Source organism: Ursus americanus, chromosome 15, assembly GCF_024610735.1.
Source record: "Ursus americanus isolate L20-20 chromosome 15, mUrsAme1.1.p, whole genome shotgun sequence".
NCBI lineage: Eukaryota > Metazoa > Chordata > Mammalia > Carnivora > Ursidae > Ursus > Ursus americanus.
The window spans coordinates 15832103-15851575 of NC_142141.1; the positions used below are offsets into that span (position 1 = coordinate 15832103).

At 42.0% G+C, this 19473-nt stretch overlaps 1 protein-coding gene across 1 annotated transcript in view; it reads left to right on the forward strand.

Moving 5' to 3' along the window:
* Positions 1-19473, forward strand: part of ATP10B (ATPase phospholipid transporting 10B (putative)) — a 112384-nt gene that overhangs the window by 22250 nt on the left and 70661 nt on the right. Inside the window, exons 4-6 of the mRNA XM_045792041.2 lie at positions 12420-12505; positions 15418-15524; positions 18982-19113. Coding sequence (XP_045647997.2) covers positions 12420-12505; positions 15418-15524; positions 18982-19113 — 325 coding nt within the window. The remainder of the gene's footprint in view (positions 1-12419; positions 12506-15417; positions 15525-18981; positions 19114-19473) is intronic.

Consider the following 19473-nt stretch of genomic DNA (forward strand, 5'->3'; position numbering starts at 1 on the left):
AATCACCACAGGAAGAAACTTTTAAAAATATACATGCATTCTTCCCCATTATCACTAAATTATGGCTCACTAGGACTGAGTAGGGGTCAAGCATGCATATTTTTTAAATGTTCCCCCAGGTGATCTTGACATGAACCTACCACTTACCACCTTCGCGAAGACCTGTACAACAAAGGGCAGGTGTCACCTCAAGCACTTACAAAAAACACTTTTATTAATAAGAACAAAACTACCATCTCTGTGCTGCTTACATGTGCCAGTGCTTTTGCATACGTTGTCTCTTTTAGTCCTTGCAACCACCTACGAGCTGGATAGTGCAACCCTCATTTTATAGATGAAAACTCTGAGAAATAGAAGTAGCAAATTTTACCATTGTCTTAAGGAAGGTTCTGAGATATGGTTTTGAGATACGTACCTACAGATACGGTTTGTTAGGAAATTTGATATCTTAAATAAGAAATATTAATGGCATTTCTTAGTTTTCCCTCTAACCCCTGGTGACTATAAGACCTTCACCTTGCCAAAAGGGCTTTTACTAACAGAGATTTCCAGAAACTCTCCACCCCATCTGTACACCACACCCATTTCTACCATTTTGCAGATGATGAGAGATTAGAATATTCTGTTAATTCAGAGTCAATAAGACAAACTTTGTCCCAGCTCCCTACATCAGCATTTCTCCAGGTGGAGTGTGCCAAATGCTTATCTCAAGAGATAGTTCTTAGAAAACAAGGTTCATGGTCAAATCTGACTAGGAAACCTATGCCCTGTAGACCGCTTTTGGAAGGTCCAATGTACATCAACATAGTAAGGTCTCTGAGAAGATCTGCAGTCAACAGACCTTTTAAACTTTCTTTAACCCTGAGTTTTCAGAACTACTTTCAGCACAATAATTTTAGCATTCCTATGGAAATTGGGGGGGTGGGAATTAACCTGGATTGTGGAGCACACATGATCACAGTAGCTGAGCAGTAACAGAGAATGACCTAGGCAAAGCATCCTCCCCTTTCCCGTCTAGGTACAAGTAAAATTATAAACATAAAAGAGCTTCTCAAAAGTATCTTTCTCCTGTGACAAGGTACATCATTCTCAAGATTGCCAAAGAGTTGCTTTCAAAATCCTTTTCTTAGAGTTCAACTTGGACGAGGCCAACTTTTTTTTTCAACTTAGACTTTTATCATGCTGGGTGATCTTTGAATTCACAAAATTATTGATCTGTTCTTGAAATATTTATTCCCACATCCCATTGCTGAGGAAAGGGGAGGAATCCAAAATTAGGCTTATGCTAAGGTCTGCTGAGCAGGTCAGAGGACATTATTAGAAAATTAAATTGTACCATTTTCTCTTTGATGGCATTCTGATACCCGAAATCTCTCCTTAAAAGGATTTCCAAGATGAGTAGTAGGCATTTATACCTGAAAAGATGTGCCATTTATTTTGGTAGAGGGAAAATACCAAAGCAAAGAATCAGAAATGAATTCTTCCAATTAATATTTCAGATAAAACATATTCCTGACTATTATCCAAATCACTGAATCCTATTATGTGTCAGATCATTTCCTAGTGCCAACCAAGTGCTTACTATGGCAAGTATAATACGTGGACTAACCTCTTCAGTGTCAATTGGGAGCTTGTTAGAAATGCAGAATTTCCGTCCCTGCCATGAACTCAACTGAATCTTCAGTTTAACAAGATCCCCAGGTGACTGCCATGCACAGAAGTTTGAAAGCACTGGCCTAGGGCATCACTGATTGATATAATAATTGTGCTTATCTGTTTATTGCCCGAATTAAAGATTTTTAACTGACTCTCCCTTTTAACTAACTTGCCTTCCATAATGGTTGGTGTTTTAAGCCATTTCCTCAGTTAGGAAGAACCACTGTAGCTCAGATCCTCTACAGTGAATGTGGGCACTGACTTGAACGTATTTAGGCAGCAGAGCACTTTGCCAAAAGACTTGAAGGAGGATAGGGAGTCCTTTATCACCCTTCCAGTTCAGGGATGACACACCTAGAAAGAAGCAAAAGGTAGCTGTTCTCTCAGCCCTGCCTGCCCTGAGAACCAGAGAAAAATCCCCTTTCCTGGTGGATTTTGTAATGAGACCTGCCCCTGGTAAGCTATTCCAAGTTTCCCTTAAGAATGATAGCCTTTCTACCTATTGACCACTGCTTAAACATTGAGCAGACACCATATTTTTTAGTATCCCTTCAATATAAAATGTACATCATGATATATAATAAGTAATATCAATAGGTAAGTTGATTGAACATATACTGTGTGCCATGGGCAGCTCTCCTAAGTGTTTTATACCTATTATCTCTTTCTACTCTCCATAAATAATTCTGCGAGGTAGGCACTTTGATTATCCCCATTTGACAAATGAGGCAAGAACAGTTAAGTACCCCTGCTAGCAGTGGACTCAGCTTGGATTTAAACTCAGGCAGAATTATTTTAATGTTTTATTATGGAAATTTTCAAGTATATCCAAATGTAGGGAGAATAGTATGATGAATTTTTAATGTGCCCATCACCCAATTTCAATAATCAACTCATAGCCAATCTTGTTTTATCTATAGCCTCACCCTCTTCACTCTGTAAATTATTTCGAAGTAAACGTCAGTGTTGCAACATTTCCCCTGTAGATATTTTAATATCTATCTCTCAAGGAAAGGATTTTTAAAACATGCAATTATACCACTGTCATTCCTAAAATATTAGCATTAATATCTTGATGTCAGGTTTGAAGTCAGTGTTCAATATTTTCCAGTTTGTGTAAGAATCCAAGTAAGTCTAAAGACCTAGGTAAATTTCTTAACTCTCGTTTACTCTAAAGGTTCCCTATTTAGCTTTCTTTCTTTGTTTTTCTTGTATATTTAGTTTTTGTTGCTGAATAAAGCAGGTTGTTTGTCCTGTAAAATTTCCTACAGTCTGGATTTGCTGATTGCATTGTCTCCCAGTTGTGTCAATTAAACATGGTTCCTGTTCATTATATTTCTATAAATTGCCAGTTAGAGCTTGTGCCTAAATCTGATTCAGGTTAGGTTTGTGTTTGGGAGTGTATATGTCACTGTTGCATGAATTGGTTCCCTACCATCCTGCAAAGGTGACCAATGAGTTTGTCTTTTTTAGTGTCAATATGCACTGATGGATTTAAACAGATTTGATGTGTGTCAAATCAGTACAGTTGTTATCTTTATTGATTGCCCCATTTTTAGCCAGTGGGACCTTCTTCATATTGGCTCCTGAGCTCTTTTTCATGACCTCCATAGTCTTCAATAGATCTAGTCCCTTTCAATGGAAAAGAGTGTTTAGAAATCACAATAAGTGGGGCGCCTGGGTGGCACAGCAGTTAAGCATCTGCCTTGGGCTCAGGGCGTGATCCTGGCGTTATGGGATCGAGCCCCACATCAGGCTCCTCAGCTGGGAGCCTGCTTCTTCCTCTCCCACTCCCCCTGCTTGTGTTCCCTCTCTCGCTGGCTGTCTCTATCTCTGTCGAATGAATAAATAAAATCTTTAAAAAAAAAAAAAGAAATCACAGTAAGTATGTATTGGAGGTACATATTGCTATTGGATTGATCATTATCTCTGTGCCATTTAAATGGACACAAGTAGGACCTTTTAAAGATTAAATACATCGAGATTTATGCTGATACTTGAAATTCGGGATTAGAGGTCTTTACACAACCTCATCAATATGAAATATGTGAACCCTTCTCTCACATTAGGCAAAGTCCTTAGCAACTGTACTACACAGCCTACTGTACTACACAGCCCCCTTTGATATTTGACACAGCAATCCTTGGAAGTAGAAAAGGAAGGAAATAGTAACATTTTTAAGATGGGAAACAATTTCAGGAAGATTAAATCTTGTCAAAGATTACCCCACTAATGCAGTGTTACACCAAAACTGGAAATCAATTCGGATGTACAAGATTATTTTTCCCATTGTTAAAGTGACTCTGAGATCTCTTTACATGTATATTTCTCAAATAAATATAATTTTCACAAATATGAAAATGCTGCAACTATACAAGTTTTGGTTATAATTATTTGCAATAGTAATAATTAGACCATGATGGAAATAACCCTACAAAAAACTTACTTTTATTTTTGGTAGCCCTCTGACCTCTTTTTGGTGACCCTCTCCTCCAGAGTTATTCTAGGGCATGAGCGTGTGCACACACAAACACACACAAACATGGGAGATCCTCTCCCTTTCCCAGTGTTTAATACTATTTGCAAACTTCTATTAAAAAGTCTTTTTCTGTTTTTGTCCCTTCAGGGCCTTATGAGGAAGCTCTACTAGGTTATGTGAAAGATAGAATCATGCGAAGTGTTAATAGTTGATGTCTTCAGGTTTTCCTCCTTCCCACTATCTCCATACACCATGATAACATATTTACATTTGAATAGTGGCCTTCATAGTCATAACCACCAGGGATAACTGGGGGTATTTCAGGCCCGCGTGGGAAATATTTGATGTCTCAAAGGAGAACCATACCAATCTAGTATAAGGATTAGGCAAGACTCTTCGCTGTATGTGACTGAACTCTGATTCAAAGTAGCTTAGACAGAAAGAGAATTTACTGAAAGAAAATAAGGTGAATTGGGCCTTAGGGTAGTGTCAACCAGAAATTTAGAATCCATCAGTGCAATGTTCATTTCTTGTCTGTGTTTCTGTCTGTGTTTGGCTTTCATCTCTCACGAATAGACCTATACTCATAGCTTCACCTCCAGAGAAGGATTGGGAACCTTTCCTGATGTCTAGATTGAAAGGCATCCCAAAGACAGAGACTGATTGGCCTGGCTGGTATTGTGCACCCACCCTTAGACCAATTAACTCTGGCCAGAGGGAAAGGATTCTGAGATTGGCATCTTCTACTTCGACTTTATGGTTGAAATTGGCCTATGAACTAATGAATCATGGAACTTTACATCAAAAACCAGGGATGTACTGTGGTGGCTAACATAATATAATAAAATTATAATATGTTATAATAATGTTATAATAATGTTATAATATGTTATATTAAAATTATAACATAATATAAAAATATAAAAATATAAAAAAATATTTAAAAAATATATAAAAAATATTATTATTTAAAAGAAATTGGCCTATGGAGCAGGAGAGTTCTGAGCAGCTCAGCAATAAATGTCCATTATATATATATATGTGTGTGTATGTATGTGTATGTGTGTGTGTATATATATAATATGTGTGTATATATAATACGTGTATATATATAATATATAGTACATACATATAATATATAGTATATACATATATATAGCATATATTATATATACATATATATACACATATATAATATATTAAATATGTATTTATATATATGCTGTATATTATATATGTATATACTATATATTATATATATTAAATATGTATGTATTTATATATATTTATATATTATTGTGTGTGTGTGTATATTATATATATATATAATGCATCAGGGCTATATACACCTAACTTCTCTGTCTGCCCTATCTCTGCCTACACAACACCCTCTGCAATATACCCAGAGTGAATCACTCCTTCCTCTGTGCTCGCATAGACCACTCTTGTCACTCAACCATTGTGTCTACCTCACCGTAATTCATTCAATAAATTCACTTATCCAAACAATACCCGATGACATTCTCTTATTGCCAGATACTGTGCTAGGTCATTTTGTTGTTGTTAATCAGGGGTGACACATTACGATCATTATCTTTTGTGAAGAACTGAATAAAACGTTTCTCAAGTTGAAATGCATACTCTCCTCTCTGCGACTTCTTTTGCCAAGAACATGCAGTATAAAACATTGGCTCTCATGTCATTTTCTTCTGTCTCAGTTATCCACAGCTAGAAAAATGTGTTCGGAAAATGTCTGTACAACAGTCTGTGAAGACACCGCTGTCCATTTGGGGGCAGCTGTCCGTATTTCAGGCATCGTGCAGTCACTCATTCATTCACCAAACACAGATTGAGTATGTCGTCTGTGTCAGGTGCCATGGTGTACACTGGGGGGTCAGGTTTAAACAGGAGACGTACAGGATATATATTCTAACAGGGAATCACAAAGACAATTATTAACAAAAATCCCACAAATAATTAGTAATTGGTTGCTTCTAAGAATGACAGAAGAAGTCATTCCTTTTCCAGTATTTGCTTGGCACGCCCAACCCCTGTCTTAGGGGTTAGAAAATGTCATAGCACAATTTCAAGATTAAATTTAGTCCTAGCCCTGAATAAGAATCAGAATATCTGTCCCCTTGAATAAAGTCCACACGAGACTGTAAGGAATCCTTAGACTCTCCTGCCCACAGCCCTGCATCCCAATCTGTGTGCTCTAGTGGGAATCTCTTGGGCAGGCAGGGAGACCCAGGGTGATTGCATATGCAGACCATCTCCTCACCCGGAGTCCGAAAGGAAAGTAACTGCCAGTCATTCTGTTGCTGGTTATCTTGAAAAGAACTCCGACTGACTGACCGTGAGCAGAAAGGTTATCGAATGCTGGTAACTGTCATTAGTTTTCAGATGGAATTCTCAGAAGTCAGAGGCTTGTTTAATTTGTATGCCAGGAAGGAAACCTTAGTCACCTGGCTCAGCAGCCAGGGCATGAAGAACATTTTATTCTAACATTATCCAAATGAATAAGCTTTGAAAAAAAAAAAAAAAACTTTAAATAGTGTCCTCCTAAGGTTGCACTCAGTATATCGCTTGTGTAGCCACCTGGGGGGGTGTGGTCTGTGTCTCCGGAAACCTCCTTGCTCCGCCTACTTGATGAGCGAGTTCTCCTCTCCCTGGTGTGGGCTGGTTTTTCTAGCCCTCTAGCCTGAGGGTCATGTGCAAACGGAGAGCTGCAGAGAAGCTTGGCAATCCCCTGTTCAAATCTCCTTTTTCACAAGCTCAAAGTGAAAAATAAGTGCATTCCGTGTTTAAGGAAAGAGTTTAGCTGATTTCTCTCTCTCTTCAATTAACAGAATCTTTCTTGAATATTTCCTAATGGCTATGGAGGGGTTTCAAGGTGATCTAAAACATACTTCCATCCTCTAAGAACTTAAGACTATAGGTACCTTTTTTTTTTTTTTTAATTTAAAGACCCTTTGTGGGGTGCCTGGATGGCTCAGTCAGTTAGCCATCTGTCTTCAGCCCAGGTCATGATCCCAGGGTCCTGCGATCGGGCCCCACATTGGGCTCCCTGCTCAGCAGGGGAGTCTGCTTCTCCCTCTACCTCTGCTGCTCCCTCTGCTTGTTCTCTCTCTCTGTCTTTCCCTGACAAATAAATAAATAAAATATTTTAAAAAAAATAAATAAAAAACATTAAGACCCTTTGTGACTATCAAAAAATCTTTGATAACCTCACCACTCCCAAGCCCTTGGACCTGAAAGCAATTGTCCTTTCAGTGTCCATTATTTAAGAAAATAAAACAAAAAGGTACTATGAATTTGGATATATAATTTACTGATCTCAAGAACTCCTAAAGAAATTAGAAAACTGGGGTGCCTGGGTGGCTCAGTCAGTTAAGCGTCTGCCTTCAGCTCAGGTCATGATCCCAGGGTCCTGGATCAAGCCCTTCATCAGGCTTCTTGCTCAGTGAGAGTCTACTTCTTCCTCTCACTCTGCCCCTCCCCCTTTTTCATGCTCTCTCTTAAATAAATAAGTAAAATCTTTTTTTTTAGAAAAAGAAAGAAATAGAAAACTGTGTGTGAGACTTCTTTTTATGCTGTCTGTGGATAGCATCTTGCTACATTTGGGATTTATAGCAAGTTGCAATGTCTAATCTACCAATTGGCTCATGGAAAAGCTTGGTAATTGGCAATTACAAGCATAAGATCAAGTTCCATGGATATTAAGAAGTGTCTGTCCCGAGGAAGGAGAGATTGCTACCGTCTGTGGTGGACACATGCGTCCTTAAGAGGTCCGACACTTGAGCTTGGCAATAAAAGTTTAAGGGAGTTATCAATACAGAAAACCTGCAAAGAAAGCATGAAAAAGGCCAAGAGGGTTTTTTCTGTGGGAAGATAGCATTAAATGTTTATGCCAAGCAAAGACCACGTATAACCTTTAGAATCAGACAAACTTGGGTGCTCATGAGCTGTGTAATCTTGGGCAAGCTGCTTAGTATAAGAAACACTCAATTTTCTCCCCAATAAAATGGGGCTAACTTGCCCTGAACACTTCACAGGAGAGCTGGGAAGATTGAATAAAATCAGATCAATAAAGGACAGCATTTCGTGAACTGTAATTTTACCAAATAAATAAAAATCATTATTTTTTTAAAGGCCAAGGTATACCCATGGGACTGAATAGGCCACTGTTTTGATTAGACTTCTTTATTTGCAAGAAGCAGAAATGATTCTGGCTAACTTAAGCAAAATAGCATCCTTACAAAAATGCAGGGGCAGATGGGGTGGAGGGGAAGAAGCACACAGCATGGCTCACAGAATCAAAGGAAAGCTGAAAACCCAGGCTCAGAAACAAGAACCAGGAAGCCTCAGTGCAGTGGCCGAGTATTGGGAGCAGCAATTACTTAATGATCTCGTTTGTTTTTTCTTCCTTGAGTCATTCCACTCAAGTCAAAGTCCCACAGTGGGAGCGTCTAGTGGGCAGGGCATCTTGACCCAGAGCTCCATCAAGATTACAAACCACGGAGGAGAGGTAATTTCCCAAAAGGAAGTCGAAGGTTGTTAATGAAAAGGGAGTAGATTGGAAGGTGGGTAGCCAGAAAACAGCTGCCCACTACAAATAATTTCAAAACATCATTCATACAATTATGTAATCATATTTATTAATCAACTTGAAATTCATTTATGAAGAATAGTGGTAAATAGGCCTAGAAAAGTAAAAGTTGAGGCTAGTGCAGGGGAAATGGCCCGTTCTTGTTACTGGAACATATTTCAGTGTGTTTGCTAAACCTTGGCCTTCCCGGTGGCCCTCGAGGATGCAGCTTGTTGGTTCTGGGCCATAGGTCAGTGAGGATATCTTAACCCCAGAGAGTCATTACACACTAGCACTTGGCCCACTTTCCTTTGCTTTCATAGATACTGACATTGACGTACCTGGACTAAACTAGGAACTTTGAGTTGTTTTATGACTGCAATAATTGATATGTGTCAAAAACCTCTCCCTTCTTTCTGATTCTCTCTCACTTCCCCCATGGCTCACATATTATGGGTATTCAATAAATGTTTGAATATATGAATGAATGAATGAATGAATGAATGAATGAATGAATGAATGAGAAACTAGTCTGGCCCACATTGGAATGTTGGGATCTAGTTCTTTACTACTTTTTTTTAAGTTGAGCCAAAGAATTTCCTTACAAGAAGCAGTCCTATTCCCATGAATCAAAGTTAAGATTTGTTCCCTGGGGCTTTTCCTAATTGCTTTGGGCGGTCTTTACAGAGAGGTCCTCCTTCATCTCCTCATCCGTCACCTTTCATTATAAACGTTCCTCACATCACCCTCTCCGGGACTAATCTCTCAACAAATCTTGAGGGTGTGCCTGTTGCCGCAAGGTGGTATGGGAGATGCCCTGCAGGAAGCCGGCAGTCAGGTAGAAGAAGCACAGATTCCTAAGTGTTAATGGAGGCATACGCAGTGTGGTGTGGAAGCATGTAGAAAGGACAAATTCTCATTGGCTGGGGTGAAACAGTCTGTGGGGATTTGGGTGGGCTTCATAGAGGAGGTGGCAAAAAAACTCTTAAATGCTTAAAAAATTTAAATACACACACACACACACACACACACACACACACTCACTCCTCTCTGGGAAGGGGCTCTCTTTTCCAGGACCCTGATGGCTCCCTGGCCTTTTTTGCTTATTAGTGGGTTTTTTTAGGTAAAGGGCTGAGTCAGAAAGAAATGTTGGTTAGGTGGGCTTCGTCCACAAGCTAAGAAAATCTGTGCTGTTATGAATCAGAAGGGAACCAGAAACTCCCTAACAAGGCTAAAATAAGGACCTTAGAGGGTGTGGCATTCCCCCCATGCCCTCGTGTCCTTGGGCTTCCCTAGCAGCTCCTGGAGTGGCTACAGCAAGTCCCTCAAAGCAAGCAATCCGGAGAGTTTATCTTTGAAGATAGCAAGACCCTCTTTCCAGCGCATTTTGGGGAGGGAAGTAAGGAGCCCTGGGGACAGGTAGCTAGAAAGGGTGAGGTCACCTCCCCAGGAAGAGAGGGAGACGGACAGAGGACCCCAGGCCAGTGCCCAGAAGAAAACAAGAACAAGGGACACTTGAGGAAGAAGGTCCCTGGGAAGCCCCAGCACAGGGACAAGAGGGGCCAACCTCACATTGCCGGCGTCTGCCAGGTGTGATTGAACAGACACTCGGGACGCACTGAGGCAGGATCATTAGCTCTGAGACCCGCTGCCACTCATACCTGAAATGAGCTTGGGTCTAGAAAGCCTGCAGTGAGCTGAGTGGTATGGATCTGAGTGAAGCACACGGCTTAATCAGGGGCGTGAAAGCAGCTGACAAATTACAGCGTGATTTGTCATCATCTCAGGACTCGGCAAGTGTTTGTCCCTGAAAGAATCGATACCTGGAGAGAAAAGGGCCATATTTTTAGAAACTCCTGGACGGGTAATTTATTTCAAGTGAGTGGAGAGTTTATTTATGTTGGCGCCCCCACAGATCCAACGGACAGTATATTTATACGAAGCCAGAAAATGCTATCATTTCTTCTAATCAATTTGCCCCTTTGAACAGCTGTACCTTGAAACTTTGAGCGATAAATTCAGTCCCCATGCTAAAAGCTCTACCCAGGACACCATCTCTCACCCCCTTTAGCTCTCCTTCCTTCTACTGCATGACATGTTACATCTGCTAAAACTGTCCTCATGGGTTCTGTCTTCTGGGGCACAAATGAGATGGACAGGGAAGGTGGAGTTAGCCCCATTCTACAGATGGGAAACTGAGGCTCAAGAGGTAGAAGGAACATTAGCCCATGTGAGTAGAAAGCAAGTTCTCCCCGCCTCCAGTTGTGCCTCTCCCCCATTGGACTATAAGATTTTATCTACCTAGATACCCAGCGAAAGAGAAATCATGGAGAAAAAGGCAAACATGGGCCTGAAGTACTTCGCTGCAGGAATGTTCGCTGGGGGGCAGTGTGCCGTGCAAGTGAAGGACAGGGGCCCTCCAGTCAGACTTGGATTCAAATCCTGGTCCTGGGGGGGCCATGGGCAGCCTGTCTACCCTTCTGAGCCATGGTTTTTCCATCCCTAAAGAGGGGATAATTGGTATTTCTACTTCATAGATTAATTGTAAGCTTAAAAATAAATAATATATATGAAGTCTCATCACAGCATCTGGCAGAAACGAATAAATACATGCTGTTTATTGTGTTTTATGAGCTACAATTTCCACAGCATGTTCATAATACAGAAACAAATTGAGACGATATAAACGTACTGTAGTGAAATGGGGAAATGACTATGGCATTCATACAGTAGGTTTCTGTGTCAGTGTTAATAAAGATGTATAGGGGCGCCTGGGTGGCACAACGGTTAACCGTCTGCCTTTGGCTCAGGGCGTGATCCCGGCGTTATGGGATCAAGCCCCACATCAGGCTCCTCCGCTATGAGCCTGCTGCTTCCTCTCCCACTTGCCCTGCTTGTGTTCCCTCTCTCGCTGGCTGTCTCTCTCTCTGTCCAATAAATAAATAAAATCGTAAAAAAAATAAAATAAAATAAAAAAATAAAGATGTATAAAAAATTTAAGACGTAAAAATTTCCAATTTATATGAACACCATCTCATTTTTTGAAATACATAAATGTACGTGTGCCCATACATACATGTATATGTTTGTATATTTTTAAAATTGTATATATATATATATTATTTTTTAAACCCTAGAAGTATTATATACACAAGAATATTCTAGTTACCTCTAGGTGGTGTGATTTATAATCTCTTTTTGATTATGTCTCTTTTTTGATTATGTCTGTGCTGCCCAACGTGGGAGCCACTTGCCACATGTAGCTATTTAACTTTAATTAAAATTAAATAAAATTTAAAAACCAGCTTCTCGGTCGTACTTCCACATTTCAACAGCCACGGGCGCTGAGGAGCTTCCATACTGGACGCGCAGACTCAGAACACTTCCCTCGTTGCTATAGGTTCTGTCGGGTGGCGCTGGTCTGGAAACTCAAACCCAGGCCCGCCGGAGAGCTGTGGGCAGGGCAGGGGCCTCCCTCTGCCGTGCCTCCAACTTTCCAGCATTTTCAGTGCATCTGCTCTCTCCTTCTTAAGGAGGATTTCACTTCTCTTCTAACATTTTACAGCTATCACGATGTGACAAAGCAGGGATTGCCTTGGTTGCGATGGTTCTAACAGGGATGAGCTCTCCCCTAGGGATCCTATGAAAACTAGATCCCTCTGACTTAATGACCGCCTGGTGTTCTCTCCCTCACAGGACGTACAGTTTGAACCCGAAGGCTTCTGCAACACCATCGTGTGTGAGAAACCCAACAACCACCTCAACAAGTTTAAGGGTTATATGTAAGTACGTATAATGCCCCTGCACTGCTGTTAACTATTTCCCCCCGCAGCGAGACACATCTTTGCTGGAAATGGCCGAAGGGATAAGCGTCCGGGTCTTGAGGATGTGTCTTTCTTTTTACCATAAAGAAATGCTAAGGAAACCTAATAACTTTGGGAAGGAAATTTTTCCTATTCTTTTTCTCTCTCTCTTTTTTTTTTTTTTTTTTTTTGCCAGAGTGGCAGTTAATTATCTTGTAGGGTTAAATTTACTAATTTTTTTTTAAAACCTCTGGTGAAATAACATCAAAATCATGACCACACTCTGATTCAGGAAAGGCAAGATTTCACTGAGGTCGGTGTTGCAGGTAAGAACAGGGACTTTTGAGTTTGACAGACCTGGGTTTGAAATCAAGTTTTATCACTTACAAGCTGTGTGACCTTGAGGAAATTCATTAACCTCTCTGGTCCCTGGTTTTCATACCTGTAAAACAAAGATTACAAGGTCCACATCGTGGGACTTGTGTTTTCTACAAATTAAGTAGTTTACCCCATGCAGAGCCCGTAGCACAGCACCTGGCGCACAGTTGGCTGGTGGCTGAGCTCTAGTCAGCAGTGTCACTCGTACGCCTCAGCTTTAGCTTGGCCTGAGAATTTGGCTGTAATTCTGCTCCCACGTCAGACCACTGGTCTTAATGCAAAGACAGACCAAAAAAGAGTGATGGTAACAATGAGAAACATGCCCTCATTCAGCGCTTTCACAGTTTCTAGAGTACTTAACGGAACATCATCTCTATCTGACTGTTAGGATCCCCATTTTCCAGATGGGGACGTGACTGTTATCCCCATTTTCCAGATGATCTAAGACTTTCCAGATAGACCCAAAGGTGTACAGTAGGTACCAGACAATACCAGGGCTTGAATCCAGGTCTCCACTTGAGCCCCGGTATGTTTTGCAGTTGTGCAGAACAGAGCTCAGCTTGGTAAGGCACTTCTTGCCCAGTCGGGTCTGGAATAAGGCATAAGTAGTCTTGGAAGGCAGACGTCTGTGCTTTCTCTCCACCCACATTTTCTCTGGCCTGTATGCGATGCCCCGAGGAGCAATATGAGAGGAGAAAGGATAAGAACAATACAAGATAGGGGCGCCTGGGTGCCACAGTCATTAAGTGTCTGCCTTCGGCTCAGGGCGTGATCCCAGCATTCTGGGATCGAGTCCCACATCAGGCTCCTCCACTGGGAGCCTGCTTCTTCCTCTCCCACTCCCCCTGCTTGTGTTCCCTCTCTCGCTGGCTGTCTCTCTCTGTCAAATGAATAAATCAAATCTTTAAAAAAAAAAAAAAAAAGAACAATACAAGATAAATAGCGGGTTTTAAACACAAATTATTTTAAAATGCACGACAGCACAGACAGAGACAGGCAGCGCAGGGCCCAAGCTCCTGGCAAAGAGGAGCATTCGTTGCAGACATCTGTTCAGGTAGAACTTGCCACCTGCCCCAGCAAAGAGGCCATCCCTTGTGCCCGAGGCTGGTGGATTTGGTTCATCCAAGTCAGCTGGCAGACATTCTCTTGTTAGAGTCAAAAAAATTGCAAATGGAAAGGACTCTGATTCAGTGCAAGTTAATGGGGCACTATTTTGGGAACCCTTGTGTGAAACCGCATGACGGCTGCTGTCTGTGGCCTGAGTCCCCGAGTCCTAGGATTTCCCATGTATTAGGTGTGCGGCCTCAGAAAAATCTCTCACCCTCTCTGGGCTTCCTCTTTTTCATGAGAAGGATAATCACCCTTCTAACTTCCCAGGAGTAGGAAGAGTCAAATAAAATGATACAAGTAAACTTAGTTTATAACCACAGTAAGGAATAATTGGTATGAAAAGCCATATTGAGTGGCAGAATAGCTTCTGGGGCCAGACTTTGTGGGCTTGAATCCCCATTCTGCCATTTCCCAGCTCTATGAACTTGCCTCAGTTTCCATGTCCATAAAGTGGGTAGGTAACATAACCTGTTTCCCAAGCTTGTCATGATGATTAACTGAGTTTGTGAATGGAAAACAATTATCACCAGACCTAGAAAAATGAAGTATTGAAGAACTAAAAAGAGAAAAGCCCTAAGGGTTCAGATTGTTATTCTTTTCGTTCTCCCTAATGCTTTCGGGAAGTTATATTTAAATTTAAATGTCCCAAATATACCAAAGGAAGGGCATCAGCATCCAGTAAGGGCCAGACCCCAGGTAATAACTGGTGGTGGTTGGCCTCAGAAGTTTCTGGTGTGAGGTGGAAAACTGCAAATGCCCCTGAGGCTAGAGCAGGGAAAAAACTATTCGGCTTTCAGGAGCTGCCTCCCACCCATGGCACAGAAGGCTACCGTCCCCTCCTGTGAGGTCTGTTTATTTCACGAGAGATGGAGCAAGAGGAGGGTGGTACAGGAGAGAGCAAGTCAGAGATGTAGCTCCCAAAAAGAGGAGCCTTGCCATCTCACAGTGTGAGGGGGGCACAGTCTGGTGGCTTCCGCAGACCTGCACAGTCGGACTCTGCGGTCTGGTCCCCGCGGCCAGGTGAGAGTGAGCATGGGAACGCTGCCTGAGGCAACACAGCACCATCTTTGTAGGGCCAGAAGCCACTTCCCCACACTAAACCATTCTGAGTGAGAAAACTGAAGCCAATGCTTTTTCAGCAGAGCTCTGACTTTGAGGTGGCTAAATGATTTCCGTAGGGATGGATAATTCCTTTTAAAGGTCCAACCCCCACCAGGCCTCCCAGGAGCAGTGAAGGTTGTTCTTGAACCTGGAGACCAGATGCCGAGTTAATAATGCCCATTACACTTCTGAAAAAGAGGGAGGAGAGGGATCGTGTTCACTCACCACTTCTAATTCTGTGATGCAACCAGTGACAGCGTGAAGAGGCCACCTAACCGCTCCCGGTATTTCTTCATCCCCAGGGAGCATCCTGACCAGACGAGGACTGGCTTTGGCAGTGAGAGTCTTCTGCTTCGAGGCTGCACCATCAGAAACACCGAGGTGGCTGTTGGCATCGTCATCTATGCAGGTCATTGATTTACGTTGTGCCTTCCCCTTCCCCTCCTGCTCCCATCCCCTCCAAATCCACCTTCAGTCAGTGGGAATGTTCTGAGGGCTACAAGAAACTTCCCATTTCTCAGCTCAGCAAAGTGAGACTAGAATCACAGCAGCTTACTTGGTTCGCAAGAGACGTGCTAGATTCCAAGCTAACGTCACTCATCGGAACAGAAAGAGGGGTTCGTGCTCGTTCACCTCTGCTGGGTTTGTGACACTAACTACAGGCAGGATGAAGAGTGCTTTCTTGAGCCTGAGGAATAATCTCACCCAACTTAACAACTCACCTTTTTGTGAAAATGGTGCTTCCATTTCCTCACCTATGCAAATGGGAAGAACATTTGGCTCAGTCTCACAATGTACTCGTGAGATCAAATGACCCAACACATGAAACAGATTATGTCTAACACGGTGAGCACTCCTTGGGTTTTCGCTGTTGCTTCTGCAGTTATGTGTGTATTACTTATTCATTTTGTGGTGCTCTAGCTCTCCTTTCCACTTTGATTTTGCGTTCCGATGGGGAAAAAACAAAAAGCAGCCCTTATACAATGAACCTGTAGTCTTAGAGGCCGTCTTGGGACTGCTGCTATATATCCAGTACCCAGCGCCCAGCACTCGGTTGGTGCTCAATAAATTTCAGCTGTTGCATCGACAACTGCAGACTTCTTCCTCTGCAGAGAAAACAGTCTCCCTGGAGTGTCTACCTTCCCTGGAAGACCCCAGATTATGTTTTCCTGGGTGTCCCACTTGCTAGGACATCTTGAAATATTGTGTTTGTTATTTTCTTTGATTTGGAATTCATAGAACCCCACTTTTGATGGATATGGCAGAGAATTTAAACATCAATCTACCTGAAGATTCACTTTTTGAAACTGGCAAAGAAAAACAGGTTTTTAAAAAGATAATGTCCCAGTCTAGCTAGCTCTCCCTAACTTGGCAGAGGGGGATTGTGTTTGTCAGTTCAGGTGACTCTTTTCAAGGGTCTTTGGCAATGGAGTTCAATGCTATCTGGTAGACCTACTAAAGATAAACTCTGAAGAAATCCCCACCCCAGCAAAAAATCCCACTTGGGCTTGGAGTTTGCTTCTCTGCCTGATCAGAAATGAAACTCTGAGTGAGTGATGAGCATGGTAAATGAGGAGGCAGATTTGGGAGAGAGTAAATCATGACTGTGAGGAGTCAGGGTGCCTGGGGGTGACATCTGCTGGCTGGCTGCATGTTCCTGAGTGTGTTGGTTAAGCTTTCAACACAAGGGTCTAATAGTTCTCACCTTGTAGGGTTATCAGAGTCAAATAACATTGTCTGTGAAAGGAGCCTAACACAGTGCCTGGCACATATTAGGTTCTCAAAAAGTGTGAACAAAAATGGCACTAATTGTTTTAGTATAGTTATCTAGAGCAAGGGGTTCTCAACCTTGGTACTACTGACATTTTGTTCTAGATTGTTCTTTGTGGTTGGGGGCTGTCCTGTAGAATGTTTAGCAGCATCCCTGGCCTCGAGATGCCATTAGGATGTGACAACCCAAAATTTCTCAATACATTGCCAGATGTCCCCTGGGGAGTAAAATCACCCCTGGTTGAGAACAACTTGTCTAGAGTCACATTCTCTCCTCTGAAAATATGAATAAACAAAACAGGAGCACCTCAGCGTCTAAGGCCCAAAAAGGTCAAAGTGAGCCTCCCAGAAGGAAGAGATCCAACATAAAGGTGTGTGCTCCTCACAGCAAACATCTATTGAGTCCCTACTGTGTGTAAGGAAGTAATTTAGATACTTTGTGTATATTAATTCATTCTTCTGCCCCAAACACACACACACAACTCTTTTCTCTCATTCTGCAGATGAGGAATTGAGTGAGGTACAAAGGGATTAATTCACCCAAGATCATTTGTCTCCTGAGATTAATTCCTTATAACCTAATGTCAAGTCTCTACAGAGACAAGCTCTGACTCTAGAGACCACATTCCAACCATTACACCATACTGCCTTCCCTGTGAGCCCAACATTTATCAAAAGAACAGAGGGATTTCAGAAGGTGAGGAGCAGGTGGGTAAAGAGGGAGATCTGAGGACCCCTGACGTGACGTGAGCCTGAAGCAGGTGGGAAAGGCACGAAGCCACCAGTGCAGTCAGCCTGTGCTCATTGCTGTGGAAACCCGCCCCCCTCACAACTACAGCAACTTGAGTCTGATTAATAAGCCCAGCGTTTGCTCACTCCTACTGTTTTGTTGCCACTTTAAATCCACAAGGCAACCAGCTAAAGAGCATTAAAGCCATTCACTGCTGGAGTTGATATATTGGTTTTCTTTAATTTTGCACAGCAAATATGTGGTGTTTTTTTAATTTGCTGTGAAGTACAGCATGGTGGTTAAGTTTAACAGCCCCAAAGGACAGGCTCTGTCTAAAGACAAAATCTCAGCTTGGCTCTCAGCTCTTAGTTGTGTGGCCTGGGTACCATGAATTGGTAGGAGAAAGAGTGGGAATCAGAATCCTGGGTTCTCAGTATGGCTCTGATGTCATGGTTCTTTCCATTTGGGCAGGTCCCTTCTACTCTTTGGTCCCCAGTCTCCAACTGGAACAAGGGTGATTGGATGAGATTGGTAGTTTTCAAATTCTGTTGTCCTCGCTTTGAACAAAATTTTATGCAGAACTCCAGGATAAGTGTAGAGCAGCTCAAGGCCAATGCTGGAGTGGAGGTTTTTGGCCCCTACCACTCTTACACAAGCAACACCAACACCTGAAGCAAAGAGACAAGAATGAAAACTATTGGCCTCAGGCACTGTCCTGCCACAGGGCCTTGGCATGTACTGTTGCCCAAGCCCAAAACCATGTTCTCCCAACTCTTTTCTCTCCTTTAAGATGTCCCTTATATGTCACCTCCTCTGAGAAGCCTTCCCTGACCATGTTCTGTAACACCATCTCTTACTTATCAGCCCATTGTTTATTTCATGGGACTTATTACTAACTGTAATTATTTATTTGTTTTCTTGAATATTTTCACCAAAATGTGAGTCATCTGTCTCGTCCTTGTATCCTACCATTAGCCCATAACAGTGCCTTTGTGCAAATTAGAAAAAAAAAAAATAGCCCTTCCTCTAGACAGCTTACTGTACATTTGCAGAAACGTATCATGATAAACCTACAAATCTACAACAACAACTGAATGAGGGGTGTTTCTTGAGTTGTGCAGTGTACAACCTTAGCTCTGTCATTGTGTACCACAGTGTCTGGTGTGGAGGTGATGCTCAGTAAACACATGTGAAAAATTGTGTGAGGCCTCTGCAGCTGTGCTCAGCAATCTCCCTGAGGCAGGAAAGATTTATGTAGAGGAAGAAGTCTCTCTTCTATTGTAAGCTCCTGTGAGAAGAGCTAAGGATATGAGCCAGGCCAGAGGAAAACAGAAGTTAAGACTTATTACCTCATTTTCTCTCAAAGGCCACGAGACAAAAGCCATGCTGAACAACAAGGGCCCACGGTATAAACGCAGCAAGATTGAGCGGCGCATGAACACAGACATCTTCTTCTGCATTGGACTCCTCTTCCTCATGTGTCTCATTGGAGCTATAGGTATGGAATGTTCTAGAAGGAACAAGACCACAGTAAACTTCTGTTTCTTTGGGGAAGTTGTTTCAGCTGAGTCTCAGTTTCCTCATCTATTAGAGTTAATAAAAAAATAAATCCTACCCTGTATTTTAATAGGCTATCAATCAGATAAAAATGCTTGTGGGGGCACCTGGCTGGCTCAGATAATAGAGCGTGTGACTCTTGAGCTCAGGATCCTGAATTCTAGCCCCATGCTAGGGGTGAGATTACTTTTAAAAAAAAATGCTTATGAAAACCTGCTGAAATTATTATGTACTCTAAATATTAGGACTATTATCTATCATTTATTTCTCCAAGAAATACTTACTGAACCCAGGCACTCTC